Source organism: Hoplias malabaricus, chromosome 3 (genome assembly GCF_029633855.1).
Source record: "Hoplias malabaricus isolate fHopMal1 chromosome 3, fHopMal1.hap1, whole genome shotgun sequence".
In the NCBI taxonomy this organism is placed as follows: domain Eukaryota; kingdom Metazoa; phylum Chordata; class Actinopteri; order Characiformes; family Erythrinidae; genus Hoplias; species Hoplias malabaricus.
The window spans coordinates 75,777,128-75,799,583 of record NC_089802.1 but is presented as its reverse complement, the minus strand read 5'-3'; the positions used below and the strand labels follow the sequence as shown (position 1 = coordinate 75,799,583).

Genomic DNA, 22,456 nt, shown 5'->3' with positions numbered 1-22,456 from the left:
TTAGCTTTATTATATGCATCGAGATGAATACTGTCTAAATCATTAAACTGAATTTATTTAACGTCGGGTGGTACTGAGACTGAAACTTTGCCCGTCCACTTGGTCTACGTCTAATATATAACACTATGTCAAAAGCAGACACAAAATCAGTAGAATTATCTTTTGCGCAGCCTATAAACTACTAGCCTGTAATATTTGAGTTGCAACATAAACCCGACCTCGTTGCTATTAATGTTTTTTTTTTTAATTAGGCCGTCGAGGTTTGTTACTAAAAGGGTCCTTGGGGCGCAATAATTGGCAGGGCCGCACAAAATGACGGGCAACGTTTAGTACAATGAACTCTTACTGTCTCCCTCTAGCGGCAGAGCTGGCAAGTTCAGCATTCAACCGCCTATGTGTTTTGACAAGCGGCGTTGAGTTCCTGACAGCGGAGGCGATGACAGCTGTGTTTGTTGCTGATTTTTTATACGTTAACGAAATTATTTGTTTTGATTCATCGAGTCGATGAAAAGAGAAGGGGTTAAATTAACGTCTGAGATCTAGTGAGAGTCGATAAATCCGGATATTTCCCTGTATTTTTTTTGAAGTTGAACAAGGCTTAGCTCTTCTAGCCACTCCTCAAAGTTCCTGCGAGAGAATTTGAATAGGGAAGCAGCCGCCAGTTCGACCGTCTCCCTATGGAGGGTGTGACCGAGTGAGGGGGCCGATTTGTGTCCGAGCTATAGGGAAATATCCCTAGGAAAGATGAGCGACGCGGCTCGGGCTCAGAGGCGGGAGCAGATGAAGCGGTGGAGCGGCTCCATCACGGACCGCGAGCCGGCGGAGAGGAGGCGCTGGCCGGGAGAGGAGGAGGACGGCGAGAACGGTGTCCGGAAAAGGAAGGCCAAGAGAAGGTCTTTACACTCATAAAAGTCTTCAAACACTTTTTTATCTCTGTATTGTTTCGGCCTGCGCTGCTGCGAGAGACCCAAACCGTGGTTCTCTGTCTCTAGCGCAGTTATTAACGTTAACCTTCCGTGTTGGAAATGTCCATTCCACCTTAACAGATTTAGTAACTCGCATTCCACCTTAAAATTGTCCAGCTACTTATACACATCCGCCCACACACTCTACATCGCACCTTAAATCTTCCAGCACCTTAAATTCCACCTTAAAATGACCAGCAACGTATTATTTACCTCAGAGTTCCAACCACCTACGTGCCACCTTAAATTTCTATTCCACCTTAAATGTTTCAACAACATACATTCCTCCTTAAACAGTGCAGTTGTGATTGGTTGCAAATATCTGGTTTCTCAGTGTAGCAAGAATGGATTATAAAGCAGTAATAAACATATTTAAACAGCTTATTCATATTTAATTAATGAAACACAGTGATAGGTTTAATGTGAATTGTTATTTTTCATTGAATGTGGACCCACCGTGTGTCCGCAGCAGGTCTACAGCTTGTTTACATTTTTTGGAAGTCCAGTAGTTCAGTGTAGTGGATAAGTGCCATCAGATCCTCACAGCTGTGTTCCAGCACCTAATGTAACGCCATAGAGTTGAAGCTGTCCCTGCAGTAAAAGTGTACAGAAGAAACGTGAATGAGATCAAATCCTTGGCCTTGTTCTTAACCTCAAAGTGAAAATACACTGTGGATTTCATTTGTCAGTGGCGTACGGTCAAATCTGATCCTAAACTGACCGCTTACAACATTTACACACCCTTCTCTTTGATGTGTCTTTACGATCAAACCCCGATCTGGTGTGTGGATGTGTAAATCTGAGCATAAACATCGAACGGTGTGAAACAAACACTTTTTTGTGCGGTCCAATTTCACGCACCTGTTCAGTTTTGTTGTTGGAATGTAGCTTTCCCTGTGTGTCTTGTTTTGTGCCTCACTTTTGCACGTCTTACTTATTTATATAGTGTTTTATTTGTTGTTATTCTTTACATTTGTTGCTCTTTTCCACTGTAGAGAATTACACCTGGATTTTGTTGTAAATGTTACAATGACAACAGAAAAATGTAATTCTGTTCTATTAATAATCCATAATAACTGTCATACAGTAAGAACAGGACCAGACACTAGTGCTAGCGCTAATAATCAGTGCACACAGTGCTCCAGTCTCGAACTGAGTTTACTAATGTTTCCATGTGGCACTGATATAAACACACACTGCACCCCCGATGTGGAAAAAATACAATATCACAATTATTTTTGCAATAATCACAATCTCGATTTTGGGGCGGCACGGTGGCGCAGCAGGTAGGTGTCGCAGTCACACAGCTCCAGGGACCGTGGGTTTCCTCCGGGTGACTGTCTGTGAGGAGTGTGGTGTGTTCTCTCTGTGTCTGCGTGGGTTTCCTCCGGGTGACTGTCTGTGAGGAGTGTGGTGTGTTCTCTCTGTGTCTGTGTGGGTTTCCTCCGGGTGACTGTCTGTGAGGAGTGTGGTGTGTTCTCCCTGTGTCTGTGTGGGTTTCCTCCGGGTGACTGTCTGTGAGGAGTGTGGTGTGTTCTCCCTGTGTCTGCGTGGGTTTCCTCCGGGTGACTGTCTGTGAGGAGTGTGGTGTGTTCTCCCTGTGTCTGCGTGGGTTTCCTCCGGGTGACTGTCTGTGAGGAGTGTGGTGTGTTCTCTCTGTGTCTGCGTGGGTTTCCTCCGGGTGACTGTCTGTGAGGAGTGTGGTGTGTTCTCCCTGTGTCTGCGTGGGTTTCCTCCGGGTGACTGTCTGTGAGGAGTGTGGTGTGTTCTCTCTGTGTCTGCGTGGGTTTCCTCCGGGTGACTGTCTGTGAGGAGTGTGGTGTGTTCTCTCTGTGTCTGCGTGGGTTTCCTCCGGGTGACTGTCTGTGAGGAGTGTGGTGTGTTCTCCCTGTGTCTGCGTGGGTTTCCTCCGGGTGACTGTCTGTGAGGAGTGTGGTGTGTTCTCCCTGTGTCTGCGTGGGTTTCCTCCGGGTGACTGTCTGTGAGGAGTGTGGTGTGTTCTCCCTGTGTCTGCGTGGGTTTCCTCCGGGTGACTGTCTGTGAGGAGTGTGGTGTGTTCTCTCTGTGTCTGCGTGGGTTTCCTCCGGGTGACTGTCTGTGAGGAGTGTGGTGTGTTCTCCCTGTGTCTGCGTGGGTTTCCTCCGGGTGACTGTCTGTGAGGAGTGTGGTGTGTTCTCCCTGTGTCTGCGTGGGTTTCCTCCGGGTGACTGTCTGTGAGGAGTGTGGTGTGTTCTCCCTGTGTCTGCGTGGGTTTCCTCCGGGTGACTGTCTGTGAGGAGTGTGGTGTGTTCTCTCTGTGTCTGCATGGGTTTCCTCCGGGTGACTGTCTGTGAGGAGTGTGGTGTGTTCTCTCTGTGTCTGCGTGGGTTTCCTCCGGGTGACTGTCTGTGAGGAGTGTGGTGTGTTCTCTCTGTGTCTGCGTGGGTTTCCTCCGGGTGACTGTCTGTGAGGAGTGTGGTGTGTTCTCCCTGTGTCTGCGTGGGTTTCCTCCGAGTGACTGTCTGTGAGGAGTGTGGTGTGTTCTCCCTGTGTCTGCGTGGGTTTCCTCCGGGTGACTGTCTGTGAGGAGTGTGGTGTGTTCTTTCTGTGTCTGCGTGGGTTTCCTCCGGGTGACTGTCTGTGAGGAGTGTGGTGTGTTCTCTCTGTGTCTGCGTGGGTTTCCTCCGGGTGACTGTCTGTGAGGAGTGTGGTGTGTTCTCTCTGTGTCTGCGTGGGTTTCCTCCGGGTGACTGTCTGTGAGGAGTGTGGTGTGTTCTCTCTGTGTCTGTGTGGGTTTCCTCCGGGTGACTGTCTGTGAGGAGTGTGGTGTGTTCTCCCTGTGTCTGTGTGGGTTTCCTCCGGGTGACTGTCTGTGAGGAGTGTGGTGTGTTCTCCCTGTGTCTGCGTGGGTTTCCTCCGGGTGACTGTCTGTGAGGAGTGTGGTGTGTTCTCCCTGTGTCTGCGTGGGTTTCCTCCGGGTGACTGTCTGTGAGGAGTGTGGTGTGTTCTCTCTGTGTCTGCGTGGGTTTCCTCCGGGTGACTGTCTGTGAGGAGTGTGGTGTGTTCTCCCTGTGTCTGCGTGGGTTTCCTCCGGGTGACTGTCTGTGAGGAGTGTGGTGTGTTCTCTCTGTGTCTGCGTGGGTTTCCTCCGGGTGACTGTCTGTGAGGAGTGTGGTGTGTTCTCTCTGTGTCTGCGTGGGTTTCCTCCGGGTGACTGTCTGTGAGGAGTGTGGTGTGTTCTCCCTGTGTCTGCGTGGGTTTCCTCCGGGTGACTGTCTGTGAGGAGTGTGGTGTGTTCTCCCTGTGTCTGCGTGGGTTTCCTCCGGGTGACTGTCTGTGAGGAGTGTGGTGTGTTCTCCCTGTGTCTGCGTGGGTTTCCTCCGGGTGACTGTCTGTGAGGAGTGTGGTGTGTTCTCTCTGTGTCTGCGTGGGTTTCCTCCGGGTGACTGTCTGTGAGGAGTGTGGTGTGTTCTCCCTGTGTCTGCGTGGGTTTCCTCCGGGTGACTGTCTGTGAGGAGTGTGGTGTGTTCTCCCTGTGTCTGCGTGGGTTTCCTCCGGGTGACTGTCTGTGAGGAGTGTGGTGTGTTCTCCCTGTGTCTGCGTGGGTTTCCTCCGGGTGACTGTCTGTGAGGAGTGTGGTGTGTTCTCTCTGTGTCTGCATGGGTTTCCTCCGGGTGACTGTCTGTGAGGAGTGTGGTGTGTTCTCTCTGTGTCTGCGTGGGTTTCCTCCGGGTGACTGTCTGTGAGGAGTGTGGTGTGTTCTCTCTGTGTCTGCGTGGGTTTCCTCCGGGTGACTGTCTGTGAGGAGTGTGGTGTGTTCTCCCTGTGTCTGCGTGGGTTTCCTCCGAGTGACTGTCTGTGAGGAGTGTGGTGTGTTCTCCCTGTGTCTGCGTGGGTTTCCTCCGGGTGACTGTCTGTGAGGAGTGTGGTGTGTTCTTTCTGTGTCTGCGTGGGTTTCCTCCGGGTGACTGTCTGTGAGGAGTGTGGTGTGTTCTCTCTGTGTCTGCGTGGGTTTCCTCCGGGTGACTGTCTGTGAGGAGTGTGGTGTGTTCTCTCTGTGTCTGTGTGGGTTTCCTCCGGGTGACTGTCTGTGAGGAGTGTGGTGTGTTCTCCCTGTGTCTCTGTGGGTTTCCTCCGGGTGACTGTCTGTGAGGAGTGTGGTGTGTTCTCCCTGTGTCTGCGTGGGTTTCCTCCGGGTGACTGTCTGTGAGGAGTGTGGTGTGTTCTCTCTGTGTCTGCGTGGGTTTCCTCCGGGTGACTGTCTGTGAGGAGTGTAGTGTGTTCTCCCTGTGTCTGCATGGGTTTCCTCCGGGTGACTGTCTGTGAGGAGTGTGGTGTGTTCTCTCTGTGTCTGTGTGGGTTTCCTCCGGGTGACTGTCTGTGAGGAGTGTGGTGTGTTCTCCCTGTGTCTGCATGGGTTTCCTCCGGGTGACTGTCTGTGAGGAGTGTAGTGCGTTCTCCCTGTGTCTGCGTGGGTTTCCTCCGGGTGACTGTCTGTAAGGAGTGTGGTGTGTTCTCCATGTGTCTGCGTGGGTTTCCTCCGGGTGACTGTCTGTAAGGAGTGTGGTGTGTTTTCCCTGTGTCTGCGTGGGTTTCCTCCGGGTGCTCCAGTTTCCTCCCACAGTCCAAAAACACACGTTGGTAGGTGGATTGGTGACTCAAAAGTGTCCGTAGGTGTGAGTGTGTGTGTGTGTGTGTGTTGCCCTGTGAAGGACTGGCGCCCGCTCCAGGGTGTGTTCCCGCCTTGCGCCCAATGATTCCAGGTAGGCTCTGGACCCACCGCGACCCTGAACTGGATAAGGGCTTACAGACAATGAATGAATGAATGAATGAATCTCGATTTTATCACAATTATCTTTTTCACGTTGGTTTTAAAACCTCGTAACACTCCAGGTATTTTTTCCATTTTCCGCCTGAAATTACATCCCAACTCTTGAGGCAATGTGACCGAAAAGCCTTCAGAATATTTAAAGATATTAAAATGAATCTTTAGTGATCAGAATATGATCAAAACGTCAAAAAACATTTGAGGCACTTTTCTACATTTAATTTGGAACCTGCCACGGCCCAAACACACGTTGGTAGGTGGATTGGTGACTCTGTAGTGTGAGTGTGTGTCGCCCTGTGAAGGACTGGCGCCCCCTCCAGGGTGTGTTCCGGACTAGCGCTGGGCGATAAAACGATATCGATATGTTTCGTGATTAATTTTCGCTCGATAAGCGTTGGGTTTTAGAGCTCGATAAACCGTTATTTCTATTCCCGGTTACACAGCCCGCTGCACGCTATCTGGCGCGTATACTCCTGCTATTACGGTAAATAAACAAGCGACCGCATGAACGTAGAAGGTAAACAAGACTATAACAGGTTTAATTCAAGTGCTTGTGTGTATGTATTCAATGTATATACATTTATATTAAGTATGTTCTAGTCTCCAGAGCTTACAGACAATGAATGAGTGAATGGCGACAGCCTCTGATCTTATGGGAAATCTTTAAGGCTTTTTAAGGGTTTGGAACATGTCTGTGAGGATCTCTTAACAATTAAGACACAGGGGCATCAGTGGAGGCAGGGGCTGATGTTAAGGATTAGTTCTGGATCCATTTTAATGCTCCAACTCACCCCAAAGTCACTGGACAGTGCTGAGCTCTGAGTGTTAGACAGTCTTTGGCTGTTGTCATGTACACAGCGCAGTGTCTGGCTGTCTCTGTTTGGTCTGACTCCATTATAGAAGCGAAATGCCCCCATTTAAAACGTATTGTTGATAACACAGGCTAGAATTACAGTCTTGGCTCCTGTGATTTGAAAACCGCGACGGTTCGGATAGTGATTTAATGAATGAACGTGAACTCAATCCGTCTTTCAGCTCTATTCCCATGTCACCAAAATAACAGGGTTAATGTGATAAGATTTAAAAACCCCCGTTTATAGCCGAGTCAAACCGCGATGAGCTGAAGTGATGTTAACGTTCGAGACACTGATAAGATACTGTTTCTTCGTGGACGTTTATCAGAGCTGTAGATTTTGCACGTTTCTGAAATCCTGACGAGGAAGGAATGGGGCCTCCGCCGCTCAGAAATGTATGGAACGAGCTATGACAAGCTTTGAAGACAAGATAGAGCAGCTACTGAGATAAAGAACAACAAAAACTGCACATGGTTTCAGTTTGCCTCCGTGTTTTGGCAAATGTGAAGTTAAAATAACTTTTACGTTCACGCTTTGAGTTTAGGAATTTGTGACCAGCTTTATCTTCAGGGCAGCAGCCGTAGCTTTGTTTAACACTTCCCCAATGCGTTTAGAACAGAAATATCGCTCAATACCTTTTCCTTTGATATTTTTGTTCACAACACAGGAAGCAACTGCCCACGGTCTTCTATTAGAGGCATGTTTTGAGTCAGCGGGTTTTCTGTTCTCCTGTGGGTACGGAGAAATGTGGTGACGACTGATGGCATGCCACAGGTTCTGCAAGTGGACAGCCTTGATTGATCAATTCTGAAATATGCTTTAATACGGGAAGCCACTGTGGTAAAAATGTATCAACGGGGAGGGTGCCACCAAGGCGTACATTTACATTGTAACTGCACTGTAAAACACCAAGGACAGTGGGTGAAGGGGAGAGACTAATGGACTAATGTGTGTGTTTAAGGTGCCGTGTTTGCTTCGAAAGGACAGCAGAGTTTCTCGCTGTCTGTGCCAGCGGAGACACAGACGAGGCGAATGAGATGCTGAATAGGACATGGGAGAAAGGCGGACGGATAGTTTCAAAAGCGGATGTTGTCAACAGTGCCAACGCAGACGGAATCACAGCTTTACACCAGGTTTGAAATGATATATATCTCACAAATATGTCACACAGTATTAACATCATGTTCTAAACAGATTTGAAATTTGATATATGGACTTTTAACTTAAAGTTTTCTCCAACAGACATTTGCCATCGTTCTTGGAAAAGATCACATACCTCATATATTTGTGATAAGTTAAAGGTACACTAGGTACATTCTCAAACAGGATTCTCAAACACAGAATGCATTTGTGCTGATGATATTACTCAACATTTAAAAATATATATATTTATTCATTTATTTATTATCTGTAAGAGCTTATCCAGTTCAGGGTCGCGGTGGGTCATTGGGTGCAAGGCGGGAATACACCCTGGAGGGGGCGCCAGTCCTTCACAGGGCAACACACACACACGCTCACACATTCACTCACACACTCACACCTACGGACACTTTTGAGTCGCCAATCCACCTACCACACTCCTCACAGACAGTCACCCGGAAGAAACCCATGCAGACACAGGGAGAACACACCACACTCCTTACAGACAGTCACACGGAGGAAACCCACGCAGACACAGGGAGAACACACCACACTCCTCACAGACAGTCACCCGGAGGAAACCCACGCAGACACAAGGAGAACACACCACACTCCTTACAGACAGTCACCCGGAGGAAACCCATGCAGACACAGGGAGAACACACCACGCTCCTCACAGACAGTCACCCGGAGGAAACCCATGCAGACACAGGGAGAACACACCACACTCCTCACAGACAGTCACCCGGAAGAAACCCATGCAGACACAGGGAGAACACACCACACTCCTCACAGACAGTCACACGGAGGAAACCCACGCAGACACAGGGAGAACACACCACACTCCTCACAGACAGTCACCCGGAGGAAACCCACGCAGACACAAGGAGAACACACCACACTCCTTACAGACAGTCACCCGGAGGAAACCCATGCAGACACAGGGAGAACACACCACGCTCCTCACAGACAGTCACCCGGAGGAAACCCATGCAGACACAGGGAGAACACACCACACTCCTCACAGACAGTCACCCGGAAGAAACCCATGCAGACACAGGGAGAACACACCACACTCCTCACAGACAGTCACCCGGAAGAAACCCATGCAGACACAGGGAGAACACACCACACTCCTCACAGACAGTCACACGGAGGAAACCCACGCAGACACAGGGAGAACACACCACACTCCTCACAGACAGTCACCCGGAGGAAACCCACGCAGACACAGGGAGAACACACCACGCTCCTCACAGACAGTCACCCGGAGGAAACCCACGCAGACACAGGGAGAACACACCACACTCCTCACAGACAGTCACCTGGAGGAAACCCACGCAGACACAGGGAGAACACACCACACTCCTCACAGACATTCACCCGGAGGAAACCCACGCAGACACAGGGAGAACACACCACACTCCTCACAGACAGTCACCCGGAGGAAACCCACGCGGACACAGGGAGAACACACCAGAGCGGGAATTGCCTCCAGGTCACTGGAGCTGTGTGACTGCGACACTATCTGCTGCGCCACCGTGCTGCCCAAAAAATATTTATTTAAATATTAATAATATTTTACACTGAATATCGTCGCTGTCCGATTAAAACCACGTATCTCCATTTTTAGCGGTTTTCACATTTTTACTGAGATTAATGCCCAAACATCTCTGTCTTTTCAAAGCAGCTAATATCAAAATGACCAATGAAAAGCAGAAAAATCACACAGTTCCTTTACCAAGTATCTCCATTGGCTGCTAGACCTGTCCATCAAAATTGCGTACCGCGCCCCCCTTTCTCTCGGCACTGTCTGAGTGCTACAGTTAACAAATGTTTACAATTACTCACGTGAAAAAATAGAGGAGCGTGACTATAGTGAATCACAATAAGGCTTTAATAAGCTGATTGATCAAGTTTAGTAGTGATAGACTCTGCTTTTGCTAAAACATGGATTCACAGCGGCAGTGTTGGAGGAGAATACGCTGCAGGGCTGTGGTCACGGAGGCGGACGTGGCTCGTTGGAATCCACTAAAAGAATTCCGTGTTTGTCAACATTTGCTGTTTACAAAACATGGTCATGGACATTCACACGGTCACTCACACACTCACCCAGTCATTCTCACACCTGTGGACTGTTTCACATGGTCACTCACACACTGTCACTCACCCAGTCATTCTCACATTTGTGGACTGTTTCACACGGTCACTCACACACTCACCCAGTCATTCTCACACCTGTGGACTGTTTCACAAGGTCACTCATACACTCACCCAGTCATTCTCACACCTGTGGACTGTTTCACACGGTCACTCACACACTCACCCAGTCATTCTCACACCTTTGGACTGTTTCACATGGTCACTCACACACTGTCACTCACACACTCACCCAGTCATTTTCACACCTGTGGACCGTTTCACACTGTCACTCACACACTCACCCAGTCATTCTCACACCTGTGGACCGTTTCTCACGGTTACTCACACACTCACCCAGTCATTCTCACACCTGTAGACTGTTTCACACGGTCACTCACACACTCACCCAGTCATTCTCACACCTGTGGACCGTTTCACACGGTCCCTCATACACTCACCCAGTCATTCTCACACCTGTGGACTGTTTCACACGGTCACTCATACACTCACCCAGTCATTCTCACACTTGTGGACCATTTCACACGGTCACTCACACACTCACCCAGTCATTCTCACACCTGTGGACTGTTTCACACGCTCCCTCATACACTCACCCAGTCATTCTCACACCTGTGGACTGTTTCACATGTTCACTCATACACTCACCCAGTCATTCTCACACCTGTGGACTGTTTCACATGGTCACTCACACACTCACCCAGTCATTCTCACACCTGTGGACCGTTTCACACCGTCACTCATACACTTACCCAGTCATTCTCACACCTGTGGCCCGTTTCACAAGGTCACTCATACACTCACCCAGTCATTCTCACACCTGTGGACTGTTTCACACGGTCACTCACACACTCACCCAGTCATTCTCACACCTTTGGACTGTTTCACATGGTCACTCACACACTGTCACTCACACACTCACCCAGTCATTTTCACACCAGTGGACCGTTTCACACGGTCACTCACACACTCACCCAGTCATTCTCACACCTGTGGACCGTTTCTCACAATCACTCACACACTCACCCAGTCATTCTCACACCTGTGGACTGTTTCACAAAGTCACTCACACACTCACCCAGTCATTCTCACACCTGTGGACTGTTTCACACGGTCCCTCATACACTCACCCAGTCATTCTCACACCTGTGGACCGTTTCACACGGTCACTCATACACTCACCCAGTCATTCTCACACCTGTGGACTGTTTCACACGCTCCCTCATACACTCAACCAGTCATTCTCACACCTGTGGACTGTTTCACACGCTCCCTTATACACTCACCCAGTCATTCTCACACCTGTGGACTGTTTCACACGGTCCCTCATACACTCACCCAGTCATTCTCACACCTGTGGACTGTTTCACATGTTCACTCACACACTCACCCAGTCATTCTCACACCTGTGGACTGTTTCACATGGTCACTCATACACTCACCCAGTCATTCTCACACCTGTGAACTGTTTCACACTGTCACTCACACACTCACCCAGTCATTCTCACACCTGTGTACCGTTTCACACCGTCACTCATACACTTACCCAGTCATTCTCACACCTGTGGACCGTTTCACACGGTTACTCACACACTCACCCAGTCATTCTCACTCCTGTGGACCATTTCACACGGTCACTCACACACTCACCCAGTCATTCTCACACCTGTGGACTGTTTCACACGGTCACTCACACACTCACCCAGTCATTCTCACACCTGTGGACTGTTTCACATGGTCACTCACACACTGTCACTCACCCAATCATTCTCACACCTTTGGACTGTTTCACATGGTCACTCACATACTGTCACTAACACACTCACCCAGTCATTTTCACACCTGTGGACCGTTTCACACGGTCACTCTCACACTCACGCAGTCATTTTCACACCTGTAAACCGTTTCACAAGGTCACTCACACACTCACCCAGTCATTCTCACACCTGTGGACCGTTTCACACGGTCACTCACACACTCACCCAGTCATTCTCACACCTGTGGACCGTTTCACACGGTCACTCACACACTCACCCAGTCATTCTCACACCTGTGGACCGTTTCACACGGTCACTCACACACTCACCCAGTCATTCTCACACCTGTGGACCGTTTCACACGGTCACTCACACACTCACCCATTCATTCTCACACCTGTGGACCGTTTCACATGGTCACTCACACACTCACCCAGTCATTCTCAAACCTGTGGACTGTTTCACACTGTCACTCACACATTTACCCAGTCATTCTCACACCTGTGGACTGTTTCACACTGTCACTCACACACTCACCCAGTCATTCTAACACCTGTGGACCAAATCACATGGTCACTCACACACTCACCCAGTCATTCTCACATTTGTGGACTGTTTCACACGGTCACTCACACACTCACCCAGTCATTCTCACACCTGTGGACTGTTTCACACTGTCACTCACACACTCACCCAGTCATTCTAACACCTGTGGACCAAATCACACGGTCACTCACACACTCACCCAGTCATTCTCACATTTGTGGACTGTTTCACACGGTCACTCACACACTCACCCAGTCATTCTCACACCTGTGGACTGTTTCACATGTTCACTCACACACAGTCACTCACACACTCACCCAGTCATTCTCACACCTGTGGACCGTTTCACACGGTCACTCACACACTCACCCAGTCATTCTCACACCTGTGGATTGTTTCACATGGTCACTCACACACTCACCCAGTCATTCTCACACCTGTGGACCGTTTCACATGGTCACTCACACACTCACCCAGTCATTCTCACACCTGTGGACCGTTTCACACGGTCACTCACACACTCACCCAGTCATTCTCACATCTGTGGACCGTTTCACATGGTCACTCACACACTCACCCAGTCATTCTCACACCTTTGGACCATTTCACACGGTCACTCACACACTCACCCAGTCATTCTCAAACCTGTGGACCGTTTCACACGGTCACTCACACACTCACCCAGTCATTCTCACACCTGTGGACTGTTTCACATGGTCACTCACACACTCACACACTGTCACTCACACACTCACGCAGTCATTCTCACACCTGTGGACAGTTTCACACGGTCACTCACACACTCACACAGTCATTCTCACACCTGTGGACCGTTTCACACGGTCACTCACACACTCACGCAGTCATTCTCACACCTGTGGACAGTTTCACACGGTCACTCACACACTCACACAGTCATTCTCACACCTGTGGACCGTTTCACACGGTCACTCACACACTCACCCAGTCATTCTCACATCTGTGGACCGTTTCACATGGTCACTCACACACTCACCCAGTCATTCTCACACCTGTGGACCGTTTCACACGGTCACTCACACACTCACCCAGTCATTCTCACACCTGTGGACTGTTTCACACTGTCACTCACACACTCACCCAGTCATTCTCACATCTGTGGACCGTTTCACACTGTCACTCACACGCTCACCCAGTCATTCTCACACCTGTGGACTGTTTCACACGGTCACTCACACACTCACCCAGTCATTCTCACACCTTTGGACCGTTTCACACGGTCACTCACACACTCACCCAGTCATTCTCACACCTGTGGACTGTTTCACACTGTCACTCACACACTCACCCAGTCATTCTCACACCTGTGGACCGTTTCACACTGTCACTCACACGCTCACCCAGTCATTCTCACACCTGTGGACTGTTTCACACGGTCACTCACACACTCACCCAGTCATTCTCACACCTGTGGACTGTTTCACATGGTCACTCACACACTGTCACTCACACACTCACCCAGTCATTCTCACACCTGTGGACCGTTTCACACGGTTACTCACACACTCACCCAGTCATTCTCACTCCTGTGGACCATTTCACACGGTCACTCACACACTCACCCAGTCATTCTCACACCTGTGGACTGTTTCACACGGTCACTCACACACTCACCCAGTCATTCTCACACCTGTGGACTGTTTCACATGGTCACTCACACACTGTCACTCACCCAATCATTCTCACACCTTTGGACTGTTTCACATGGTCACTCACATACTGTCACTAACACACTCACCCAGTCATTTTCACACCTGTGGACCGTTTCACACGGTCACTCTCACACTCACGCAGTCATTTTCACACCTGTAAACCGTTTCACAAGGTCACTCACACACTCACCCAGTCATTCTCACACCTGTGGACCGTTTCACACGGTCACTCACACACTCACCCAGTCATTCTCACACCTGTGGACCGTTTCACACGGTCACTCACACACTCACCCAGTCATTCTCACACCTGTGGACCGTTTCACACGGTCACTCACACACTCACCCAGTCATTCTCACACCTGTGGACCGTTTCACACGGTCACTCACACACTCACCCATTCATTCTCACACCTGTGGACCGTTTCACATGGTCACTCACACACTCACCCAGTCATTCTCAAACCTGTGGACTGTTTCACACTGTCACTCACACATTTACCCAGTCATTCTCACACCTGTGGACTGTTTCACACTGTCACTCACACACTCACCCAGTCATTCTAACACCTGTGGACCAAATCACATGGTCACTCACACACTCACCCAGTCATTCTCACATTTGTGGACTGTTTCACACGGTCACTCACACACTCACCCAGTCATTCTCACACCTGTGGACTGTTTCACACTGTCACTCACACACTCACCCAGTCATTCTAACACCTGTGGACCAAATCACACGGTCACTCACACACTCACCCAGTCATTCTCACATTTGTGGACTGTTTCACACGGTCACTCACACACTCACCCAGTCATTCTCACACCTGTGGACTGTTTCACATGTTCACTCACACACAGTCACTCACACACTCACCCAGTCATTCTCACACCTGTGGACCGTTTCACACGGTCACTCACACACTCACCCAGTCATTCTCACACCTGTGGATTGTTTCACATGGTCACTCACACACTCACCCAGTCATTCTCACACCTGTGGACCGTTTCACATGGTCACTCACACACTCACCCAGTCATTCTCACACCTGTGGACCGTTTCACACGGTCACTCACACACTCACCCAGTCATTCTCACATCTGTGGACCGTTTCACATGGTCACTCACACACTCACCCAGTCATTCTCACACCTTTGGACCATTTCACACGGTCACTCACACACTCACCCAGTCATTCTCAAACCTGTGGACCGTTTCACACGGTCACTCACACACTCACCCAGTCATTCTCACACCTGTGGACTGTTTCACATGGTCACTCACACACTCACACACTGTCACTCACACACTCACGCAGTCATTCTCACACCTGTGGACAGTTTCACACGGTCACTCACACACTCACACAGTCATTCTCACACCTGTGGACCGTTTCACACGGTCACTCACACACTCACGCAGTCATTCTCACACCTGTGGACAGTTTCACACGGTCACTCACACACTCACACAGTCATTCTCACACCTGTGGACCGTTTCACACGGTCACTCACACACTCACCCAGTCATTCTCACATCTGTGGACCGTTTCACATGGTCACTCACACACTCACCCAGTCATTCTCACACCTGTGGACCGTTTCACACGGTCACTCACACACTCACCCAGTCATTCTCACACCTGTGGACTGTTTCACACTGTCACTCACACACTCACCCAGTCATTCTCACATCTGTGGACCGTTTCACACTGTCACTCACACGCTCACCCAGTCATTCTCACACCTGTGGACTGTTTCACACGGTCACTCACACACTCACCCAGTCATTCTCACACCTTTGGACCGTTTCACACGGTCACTCACACACTCACCCAGTCATTCTCACACCTGTGGACTGTTTCACACTGTCACTCACACACTCACCCAGTCATTCTCACACCTGTGGACCGTTTCACACTGTCACTCACACGCTCACCCAGTCATTCTCACACCTGTGGACTGTTTCACACGGTCACTCACACACTCACCCAGTCATTCTCACACCTGTGGACTGTTTCACATGGTCACTCACACACTGTCACTCACACACTCACCCAGTCATTCTCACACCTGTGGACCATTTCACACAGTCCCTCACACACTCACCCAGTCATTCTCACACCTGTGGACCGTTTTACACGGTCACTCACACACTCACACAGTCATTCTCACACCTGTGGACTGTTTCACACAGTCACTCACACACTCACCCAGTCATTCTCACACCTGTGGTCCGTTTCACACGGTCACTCACACACTCACCCAGTCATTCTCACACCTGTGGACCGTTTCACATGGTCACTCACACACTCACCCAGTCATTCTCACACCTGTGGACCGTTTCACACGGTCACTCACACACTCACCCAGTCATTCTCACATCTGTGGACCGTTTCACATGGTCACTCACACACTCACCCAGTCATTCTCACATCTGTGGACCGTTTCACATGGTCACTCACACACTCACCCAGTCATTCTCACACCTTTGGACCATTTCACACGGTCACTCACACACTCACCCAGTCATTCTCAAACCTGTGGACCGTTTCACACGGTCACTCACACACTCACCCAGTCATTCTCACACCTGTGGACTGTTTCACATGGTCACTCACACACTGACACTCACGCAGTCATTCTCACACCTGTGGACAGTTTCACACGGTCACTCACACACTCACACAGTCATTCTCACACCTGTGGACCGTTTCACACGGTCACTCACACACTCACCCAGTCATTCTCACATCTGTGGACCATTTCACATGGTCACTCACACTCACCCAGTCATTCTCACACCTTTGGACCGTTTCACACGGTCACTCACACACTCACCCAGTCATTCTCACACCTGTGGACTGTTTCACACGGTCACTCACACACTCACCCAGTCATTCTCACACCTGTGGACCGTTTCACGTGGTCACTCACACACTCACCCAGTCATTCTCACACCTGTGGGCTGTTTCACTCTGTCACTCACACACTCACCCAGTCATTCTCACACCTGTGGACTGTTTCACATGGTCACTCACACACTCACCCAGTCATTCTCACACCTGTGGACCATTTCACACTGTCACTCACACGCTCACCCAGTCATTCTCACACCTGTGGACTGTTTCACACTGTCACTCACACACTCACCCAGTCATTCTCACACCTGTGGACCGTTTCACACGGTCACTCACACGCTCACCCAGTCATTCTCACACCTGTGGGCTGTTTCACTCTGTCACTCACACACTCACCCAGTCATTCTCACACCTGTGGACCGTTTCACACGGTCACTCACACACTCACCCAGTCATTCTCACACCTGTGGACTGTTTCACACGGTCACTCACACACTCACCCAGTCATTCTCACACCTGTGGACCGTTTCACATGGTCACTCACACACTCACCCAGTCATTCTCACACCTGTGGGCTGTTTCACTCTGTCACTCACACACTCACCCAGTCATTCTCACACCTGTGGGCTGTTTCACTCTGTCACTCACACACTCACCCAGTCATTCTCACACCTGTGGACTGTTTCACATGGTCACTCACACACTCACCCAGTCATTCTCACACCTGTGGACTGTTTCACACTGTCACTCACACACTCACCCAGTCATTCTCACACCTGTGGACCGTTTCACACGGTCACTCACACGCTCACCCAGTCATTCTCACACCTGTGGACTGTTTCACACGGTCACTCACACACTCACCCAGTCATTCTCACACCTGTGGACTGTTTCACACTGTCACTCACACACTCACCCAGTCATTCTCACACCTGTGGACTGTTTCACACGGTCACTCACACACTCACCCAGTCATTTTCACACCTGTGGACCGTTTCACATGGTCACTCACACACTCACCCAGTCATTCTCACACCTGTGGACTGTTTCACTCTGTCACTCACACACTCACCCAGTCATTCTCACACCTGTGGGCTGTTTCACTCTGTCACTCACACACTCACCCAGTCATTCTCACACCTGTGGACTGTTTCACATGGTCACTCACACACTCACCCAGTCATTCTCACACCTGTGGACCGTTTCACACTGTCACTCACACGCTCACCCAGTCATTCTCACACCTGTGGACAGTTTCACACGGTCACTCACACACTCACACAGTCATTCTCACACCTGTGGACCGTTTCACACGGTCACTCACACACTCACCCAGTCATTCTCACATCTGTGGACCATTTCACATGGTCACTCACACTCACCCAGTCATTCTCACACCTTTGGACCGTTTCACACGGTCACTCACACACTCACCCAGTCATTCTCACACCTGTGGACTGTTTCACACGGTCACTCACACACTCACCCAGTCATTCTCACACCTGTGGACTGTTTCACATGGTCACTCACACACTCACCCAGTCATTCTCACACCTTTGGACCATTTCACACTGTCACTCACACGCTCACCCAGTCATTCTCACACCTGTGGACTGTTTCACACTGTCACTCACACACTCACCCAGTCATTCTCACACCTGTGGACCGTTTCACACGGTCACTCACACGCTCACCCAGTCATTCTCACACCTGTGGGCTGTTTCACTCTGTCACTCACACACTCACCCAGTCATTCTCACACCTGTGGACCGTTTCACACGGTCACTCACACACTCACCCAGTCATTCTCACACCTGTGGACTGTTTCACACGGTCACTCACACACTCACCCAGTCATTCTCACACCTGTGGACCGTTTCACATGGTCACTCACACACTCACCCAGTCATTCTCACACCTGTGGGCTGTTTCACTCTGTCACTCACACACTCACCCAGTCATTCTCACACCTGTGGGCTGTTTCACTCTGTCACTCACACACTCACCCAGTCATTCTCACACCTGTGGGCTGTTTCACTCTGTCACTCACACACTCACCCAGTCATTCTCACACCTGTGGACTGTTTCACACGGTCACTCACACACTCACCCAGTCATTCTCACACCTGTGGACCGTTTCACATGGTCACTCACACACTCACCCAGTCATTCTCACACCTGTGGGCTGTTTCACTCTGTCACTCACACACTCACCCAGTCATTCTCACACCTGTGGGCTGTTTCACTCTGTCACTCACACACTCACCCAGTCATTCTCACACCTGTGGACTGTTTCACATGGTCACTCACACACTCACCCAGTCATTCTCACACCTGTGGACCATTTCACACTGTCACTCACACGCTCACCCAGTCATTCTCACACCTGTGGACTGTTTCACACTGTCACTCACACACTCACCCAGTCATTCTCACACCTGTGGACCGTTTCACACGGTCACTCACACGCTCACCCAGTCATTCTCACACCTGTGGGCTGTTTCACTCTGTCACTCACACACTCACCCAGTCATTCTCACACCTGTGGACCGTTTCACACGGTCACTCACACACTCACCCAGTCATTCTCACACCTGTGGACTGTTTCACACGGTCACTCACACACTCACCCAGTCATTCTCACACCTGTGGACCGTTTCACATGGTCACTCACACACTCACCCAGTCATTCTCACACCTGTGGGCTGTTTCACTCTGTCACTCACACACTCACCCAGTCATTCTCACACCTGTGGACCGTTTCACACGGTCACTCACACACTCACCCAGTCATTCTCACACCTGTGGACTGTTTCACACGGTCACTCACACACTCACCCAGTCATTCTCACACCTGTGGACCGTTTCACATGGTCACTCACACACTCACCCAGTCATTCTCACACCTGTGGGCTGTTTCACTCTGTCACTCACACACTCACCCAGTCATTCTCACACCTGTGGGCTGTTTCACTCTGTCACTCACACACTCACCCAGTCATTCTCACACCTGTGGACTGTTTCACATGGTCACTCACACACTCACCCAGTCATTCTCACACCTGTGGACTGTTTCACACTGTCACTCACACACTCACCCAGTCATTCTCACACCTGTGGACCGTTTCACACGGTCACTCACACGCTCACCCAGTCATTCTCACACCTGTGGACTGTTTCACACGGTCACTCACACGCTCACCCAGTCATTCTCACACCTGTGGACTGTTTCACACTGTCACTCACACACTCACCCAGTCATTCTCACACCTGTGGACTGTTTCACACGGTCACTCACACACTCACCCAGTCATTCTCACACCTGTGGACCGTTTCACATGGTCACTCACACACTCACCCAGTCATTCTCACACCTGTGGACTGTTTCACTCTGTCACTCACACACTCACCCAGTCATTCTCACACCTGTGGGCTGTTTCACTCTGTCACTCACACACTCACCCAGTCATTCTCACACCTGTGGACTGTTTCACATGGTCACTCACACACTCACCCAGTCATTCTCACACCTGTGGACCATTTCACACTGTCACTCACACGCTCACCCAGTCATTCTCACACCTGTGGACTGTTTCACACTGTCACTCACACACTCACCCAGTCATTCTCACACCTGTGGACCATTTCACACTGTCACTCACACGCTCACCCAGTCATTCTCACACCTGTGGACCGTTTCACACGGTCACTCACACGCTCACCCAGTCATTCTCACACCTGTGGACTGTTTCACACGGTCACTCAAACGCTCACCCAGTCATTCTCACACCTGTGGACTGTTTCACACGGTCACTCACACACTCACCCAGTCATTCTCACACCTGTGGACTGTTTCACACTGTCACTCACACGCTCACCCAGTCATTCTCACACCTGTGGACCGTTTCACACGGTCACTCACACAGTCACCCAGTCATTCTCACACCTGTGGACCGTTTCACATGGTCACTCACACACTCACCCAGTCATTCTCACACCTGTGGGCTGTTTCACTCTGTCACTCACACACTCACCCAGTCATTCTCACACCTGTGGGCTGTTTCACTCTGTCACTCACACACTCACCCAGTCATTCTCACACCTGTGGACTGTTTCACATGGTCACTCACACACTCACCCAGTCATTCTCACACCTGTGGACCATTTCACACTGTCACTCACACGCTCACCAAGTCATTCTCACACCTGTGGACTGTTTCACACTGTCACTCACACACTCACCCAGTCATTCTCACACCTGTGGACCATTTCACACTGTCACTCACACGCTCACCCAGTCATTCTCACACATGTGGACCATTTCACACTGTCACTCACACGCTCACCCTGTCATTCTCACACCTGTGGACCGTTTCACACGGTCACTCACACGCTCACCCAGTCATTCTCACACCTGTGGACCGTTTCACACGGTCACTCACACGCTCACCCAGTCATTCTCACACCTGTGGACTGTTTCACACGGTCACTCACACGCTCACCCAGTCATTCTCACACCTGTGGACTGTTTCACACTGTCACTCACACACTCACCCAGTCATTCTCACACCTGTGGACTGTTTCACACTGTCACTCACACACTCACCCAGTCATTCTCACACCTGTGGACCGTTTCACACAGTCACACACTCACCCAGTCATTCTCACACCTGTGGACCGTTTCACACAGTCACACACTCACCCAGTCATTCTCACACCTGTGGACTGTTTCACACTGTCACTCACACACTCACCCAGTCATTCTCACACCTGTGGACTGTTTCACACTATCACTCACACGCTCACCCAGTCATTCTCACACCTGTGGACCATTTTACAAAGCCAGTCAACATTAACCTTGTTTACAGATATCCAGAAGTACTTTGAGCAGGTTTCGGAAGAGTAATATAATAAGACAAGTTGTTTTTTTTTTTGTGTTTCTCAGGCGTGCATCGACGGCAGTACGGAGGTGGTCTCCTTCCTGGTGACTCAGGGCGCTAACGTGAACCAGGTGGACAACGAGGGCTGGACCCCCCTGCATGTGGCAGCTTCATGTGGGAACATGGAGATAGCCGAGTATGTTTTATATGATGTGGTTAACTGGTGAAGTAGTTATCACTTCTGTCCTCCACAGAGCAGGTTTGAGTCTGTACTCTGTCAGAATCACAACACTACACCAGTATGACTCCTTAACCTTACACTTGCCTGCATCTGGAATGTAATACTTGCTAAATATCCTAAATATATGAGTTTTACTTCATTATTTAATGTAATATAATTATCTGGCAATATTCAAATTGTTCCGTAATCACCGGGCACCCCTGATAATAACAGATAGGACTCATAATAGACAAGTATGACCCTCGACTGTGTAATGTGCGTGTGTTCAGATTCCTGCTGAAGCATGGGGCATCTCTGAGCGCAGTGAATTGTGATGGCGACGTACCATTAGATATCGCAGAGGACGAGAACATGGAGGCTTTGCTGCAGGAACACGTTCTAAAACAAGGTGAGAGAGAGTGAGAGGAGGCAGCGACAGAGTGGGTTGGGGAGCGAGAGAGCAGTGGGGAAAGACTAAGAAGGGGGGAGGGGGAGAGGGAGAAAAAGAGGGGAAAGAAAGACTGAAAAAGACAGAGAGGTCTATTATTTCTCTCAGTGAAAAGTCTCCCACG

The 22,456-nt window shown here is 50.0% G+C and overlaps 1 protein-coding gene across 1 annotated transcript in view; it reads left to right on the top strand.

Annotated features, from left to right (window-relative positions):
• The first annotated feature begins 418 nt into the window (after positions 1-418).
• The window catches only part of LOC136691674 (protein phosphatase 1 regulatory subunit 12C-like), a 31,568-nt gene continuing 9,530 nt past the window's right edge, over positions 419-22,456 (top strand). The window contains exons 1-4 of the mRNA XM_066664359.1: positions 419-893; positions 7,588-7,759; positions 21,730-21,860; positions 22,175-22,293. Coding sequence (XP_066520456.1) covers positions 745-893; positions 7,588-7,759; positions 21,730-21,860; positions 22,175-22,293 — 571 coding nt within the window. The 5' untranslated portion in view covers positions 419-744. The remainder of the gene's footprint in view (positions 894-7,587; positions 7,760-21,729; positions 21,861-22,174; positions 22,294-22,456) is intronic.